Raw genomic sequence first — 4,903 nt, 5'->3', positions numbered from 1 at the left:
AGAAATTACGTGGAGTCAAGTTTCCTGCCCCAAGCTGGCTGGAAATCGAGGGGGGGGGGGAGTGTCTTCCACGATCAGTGAAGGCCAGACGCCGGGCTGTGAGCTGAGAGCTGTGATTGGTTAGAAAGGCAAGCATAACCTGACAGGATTGGTTCCAGCCTCTCCCAGCCCCTCTGTTGTTACTTCAAAACATTCCGAAGGTCTGTCCACCAATCACAGGGCTCCTTACTGGAGGAAGCAGCGGCTGGAGATTGCCAGGAGTCCCTAGCAACACCGCGGCTTTTGAAATCTGAGGGGGAAAGACTGTGGAGTCAGCGGATAGCGGAGGAGAGCGCCTGTGCCTGAGGATGAGCGGGCTTTCGGGATGGGTGGACACCCCACCCTCTGAAGAACACTTAGATTCTCAAAACAAAAAACTGGAAAACCAGGAAGAGGAAATGGGATTTAAGGAACTGGACGGTCTGCGGGAAGCCTTGGCAAACCTCCGGGGGCTGTCGGACGAGGAGAAGAGTGAGAAGGCGAGGCTTTGCTCCCGCATCCACGAGCAGTCCCAGCTCATCTGCATCCTGAAGCGGAGGTCAGATGAGGCTCTGGAGCGCTGTCAGGTCCTGGAGCTGCTCAACGCAGAGCTGGAGGAGAAGAGGATACTGGAGGCCGAGAAGCTAAAGGCCAAGAGTGAGCTTGCCCAGAAGCTGGAGGAACGCTTTATGACCCTGGCAGCCAACCACGAGTTGATGATCCGCTTCAAGGACGAACACAAGAGTCAGAACATCAAGCTGAGAGAGGAGAATGAGAAACTGAGGTGGGAGAACAGCAACCTCTTCAGCCAAGCTCTGAAGGACCAGGAGACTAAGGTCCTGAAGCTCACCGCCCGAAGCAAGGCCCTGGCCGAAGAGCTGCAGACTTTGAAAGAGAGCTGTGCCCAGGAGGCCTGCAGGACACAGGCCCGAGAGAAGGAGCTGCTGGAGCTGCAGAGCCAGCAGGCAAGCGCCCACGCCAAGGAGACGGAGCAGCTGCGCAGCCAGCTGCAGACCCTCAAGCAGCAGCACCAGCAGGCCACGGCGCAGATGGCAAAGGCCGAGCAGGCCCACAGCAGCCTGAGCCAGGAGCTGCAGGCCAAGCTGCAGATGGTCACTCGGGAGAAAGAGGAGCTGCTGCAGCTGTCCATGGAGAGGGGCAAGGTGCTTCAGAGCAAGCAAGCAGAGATCCGCCAACTTGAGGAGAAGTTGGAGACAGCCGATGTGGCCAGGAGACAAGCGCTTGAGCGGTTTGAGCAGGAGGCGCTGGCTGTGGACAGCAACTTGAGAGTCCGGGAACTTCAGCGCAGAGTGGATGGGATCCAGAAGGCCTACGACGAGCTCAGGCTACAGTCAGAAGCCTTCAAAAAGCACAGCCTGGATCTTTTAAGCAAGGAGAGAGAACTCAATGCCAAACTCCGCCATCTCTTCCCATAAGGAAGCTTTTGCTTCCTCTGGCCTCCAATGTAGAATTCAAATATTTGTGCCTTAGCATTATGGCAAGAGTAAAGATGGTTTTGCATTTTTAAAAAATATTTTTAAGCACAAAAGGCACCTAAAAGAAAAGCTACTTTACTATGATATTGTTGTTGTTGACTTGTAAGGCTAACACTAAGTTTCAGTCATACCACTTAGAATACACATCATTTACCAGACTGTATTCTGTGCCTTTGAAATCTTCCTCAGTGTGCTATCAGTATCCCTACCTCTCCCATAACATACTATTTATTCTCAACCTCAGATATTTTCATATAGCCTATGATTTTAAATTAGCAGCTCCTATAGATTTCAGTAAATCTTAAATGTGCAATCAGATGTGCTATTGTGAAAAAAAATTAGTATAATTAGCCCTCGTAGATAGGTAGGTGTTTAGTCTCCTATAGTTCAGATAGTAAGCTATAACAGTGAACAGCATAATAATAGCATGGACAACTTGCAGAAAGGAAGTGTCTGATTTTGCAGCAGGCCAAACAATTGCTTGCACCACTAGCTTTACAACAGTATCCTTTTAATTTTATTTGCACTAGTTTGGAAAACAAAGATTGAGATCATTAAGTAAATTTTATTACAGTCCTTCTGTAATAGCAATAAGATTTAAATAAGTGTAATCAACTAGTTTTGATTTTTTTCTTGCAAGCTTAGATCACACTCCATTTTCCTGGCTTTTTTCTCCTTAATAAAAACAGTATTTAGAGATACAAGAAGGCAAAAACATCAGCAGTTTCATTTGATAGTGTACCCTATACTAATAGATAGAAGGCCCCAATTTGGGATAACAAGTCATAGCAGACCGGATAGTTACATATAGAAACTCATAGTGATTGTTTCATTTTTATTAGCACGAGGGGTTTTTTGCAATTAGCTTTTTCCTTTCTTGAAACATCTAAACAGCATGTGTATATGTATACTTAAGCATTTTTGTAGGAATACGTAAATATATAGTTATAAAACAAAATAGTTATATATTTATATAAAGTAGGTAGTTATTAAAAATATACTTTATGCTTCCTTATTTCCCTGTATTTAGTTGATATATAAACATTACTAAGAATACCTCTCAAAGCAAATTATGATGTAGTGTGTTTCTCACCCATTTGATGTCAGGAGTGCCAAGAATTACCTAATGCTTTGGATTTATTTAAAAAACATTACTTGGTACCTTCTTTATTTTATTTTATTTTTTTTCCTTTTTTTTAAATTTTAAAATATATTTTATTGATTATGCTATTACAGTTGTCCCATTTTTTCTCCCCTTTATTCCCTTCTGTCCTGTATCCCCCTCCCACCATCATTCCCCCACCTTAGTTCATGTCCATGGGTCATACATATAAGTTCTTTGGCTTCTCCATTTCCCATACTATTCTTAACCTCCCCCTGCCTATTTTGTACCTACCATTTATGCTTCCTATTCCCCCATTTTCCTCCCTCCCTGCTGAGAATCCTCCATGTGATCTCCATTTCTCTGATTCTGTTCCTGTTCTAGTTGTTTGCTTAGTTTGTCTTTGTTTTTTTTAGGTTCGGCTGTAGATAGTTGTGAGTTTGTTGTCATTTTACTGTTTGTATTTTTTATCTTCTTTTTCTTAGGTAACTCCCTTTAACATTTCATATAATAAGGGCTTGGTGATGATGAACTCCTTTAACTTGTCCTTATCTGGGAAGAACTTTATCTGCCATTCCATTCTAAATGAGAGCTTTGCTGGGTAATGTAATCTTGGATGTAGGTCCTTGCCTTTCCTCTCTTGGAATACTTCTTTCCAGCCCCTTCTTGCCTGCAAGGTTTCTTGTAAGAAATCAGCTGAGAGTCTTATGGGAGCTCCTTTGCAGGTAACTGTTTCCTTTTTTCTTGCTGCTTGTAAGATTCTCTCCTCTTTCATGTTGGGTAATGTAATTATGATGTGCCTTGGTGTGTGCTTCCTTGGGTACTTTTTTGGAACTCCCTGAGCTTTGTGGACTTCCTGGAAGTCTATTTCCTTCGCCAGATTAGGGAAGTTCTCCTTCATTATGTTTTCAAATAATTTTCCAATTTCTTGCTATTTCTCTCCTTCTGGCACCTTTATAATTCGGATGTTGGAACATTTAAAGTTGTCCTGGAGGTTTCTACGCCTCTCCTCCTTTTTTGAATTCTTGTTTCTTCATTCTGTTGTGGTTGAATGCTTATTTCTCCCTTCTGCTCCAAACCATTGATTTGAGTCCCAGTTTCCTTTCCTTCACTGTTGGTTCGCTATACATTTTCCTTTATTTCACTTTTCATAGCCTTCACTTTTTTCTCTATTTTGCAACTATACTCAACCATTTCTGTGAGCATCCTGATTACCAGTGTTTTGAACTGTGCATCTGATAGGTTGGCTACCTCTCTGTCACTTAGTTGTAGTTTTTCTGGAGCTTTGATCTATTCTTTCATTTGGGCCATATTTCTTTTTGTCTTGGTGCACCTGTTAGGTAATAAAGGGCAGAACCTTACATATTTGCCAGGGTGAGTCAACCAACACGTGGATGCATTGTGGCTATGTATGTTGGGGAGGGGTCTGAGAGGGAACAATGACATTTGCTCAGCACTCTGCCAGCTTTTACTAACTTTCTTTGCTACCCACAAGCAAATTGGGCCCTTCCCGTGCTGATTCCTGGGTGGGTGGTTTTGTGTATGTTCTAAGACCCTGTGAGTCTCTCCAATGAACTCTCCTGTGAGGCTGGGAGTTTATTCTGCCACCTAAACCCCCACAGGTTTTTTCAGTCAGACGTTTCAAGGCTTAATTTCCCCACACTGGAACCCTGGGTTTCATGGTCTGTGTCGCTCTCCAGTTGTTCCTCCTGATTTATCCACACACAAATGTGGGACCCGCCCGCTCTACCAGTTGCTGCCTAGCCCACCCTGGTCCTCCAGTCACTGCCTAGTCACCAGTCCTCTCCACCCCGGCTGCCTGTCTCTACCCCTCCTACTGGTCTGGATGAATGTTTCTTCTTTAACTCCTTGGTTGTCGGACTGCTACACAGTTTGATTTTCTGGCAGTTCTGGTTATTTTTTGTTTTTAAATTTGTTGTCCTTCTTTTGGTTGTGTGAGGCAGCAAAGTGTATTTACCTATACCTCCATTTTGGCTGGAAGTTCCTTTCTTTGTAAGTTTTTTATTGTCAATTTTTTTCCATTACCACTTAGTCCCCTTACTTAATAAATAATTTCCAAGCTTCATCTTACCCCAGGCATCTTTTAAAACCTATTTTCTCACAGTTTTATTAAGATTGAGATATTAAATACAAATTTCAGGGAACTATATCACTGGCTTTGGAAGAACTATTTACTTCCTCTTACATGTTACCAAGGATCAGAATACAGGGACTAACTTTATAATGGTTATCCTCTATTGAGCCCATAGTATTTATCATTATGATG

General features: G+C 43.2%; 1 protein-coding gene across 1 annotated transcript; it reads left to right on the top strand.

The window, feature by feature from the left end:
- The first annotated feature begins 287 nt into the window (after positions 1 to 287).
- CCDC89 (coiled-coil domain containing 89) lies at positions 288 to 1,598 on the top strand. Its single transcript, XM_024572535.2, has one exon. It carries the CDS (start codon positions 348 to 350, stop codon positions 1,452 to 1,454), a length of 1,107 nt encoding a protein of 368 aa, XP_024428303.1. The 5' UTR covers positions 288 to 347; the 3' UTR covers positions 1,455 to 1,598.
- The last annotated feature ends 3,305 nt before the right edge of the window (positions 1,599 to 4,903 follow it).

This window comes from Desmodus rotundus, chromosome 5 (genome assembly GCF_022682495.2).
Source record: "Desmodus rotundus isolate HL8 chromosome 5, HLdesRot8A.1, whole genome shotgun sequence".
In the NCBI taxonomy this organism is placed as follows: domain Eukaryota; kingdom Metazoa; phylum Chordata; class Mammalia; order Chiroptera; family Phyllostomidae; genus Desmodus; species Desmodus rotundus.
This window is presented reverse-complemented; position numbering and strand designations above follow the sequence as displayed.

What these genes read in the sequence shown, in the direction of transcription:
- CCDC89 (XM_024572535.2), top strand. Translation starts at nt 348, where the DNA reads ATGAGCGGGCTTTCGGGATGGGTGGACACCCCACCCTCTGAAGAACAC.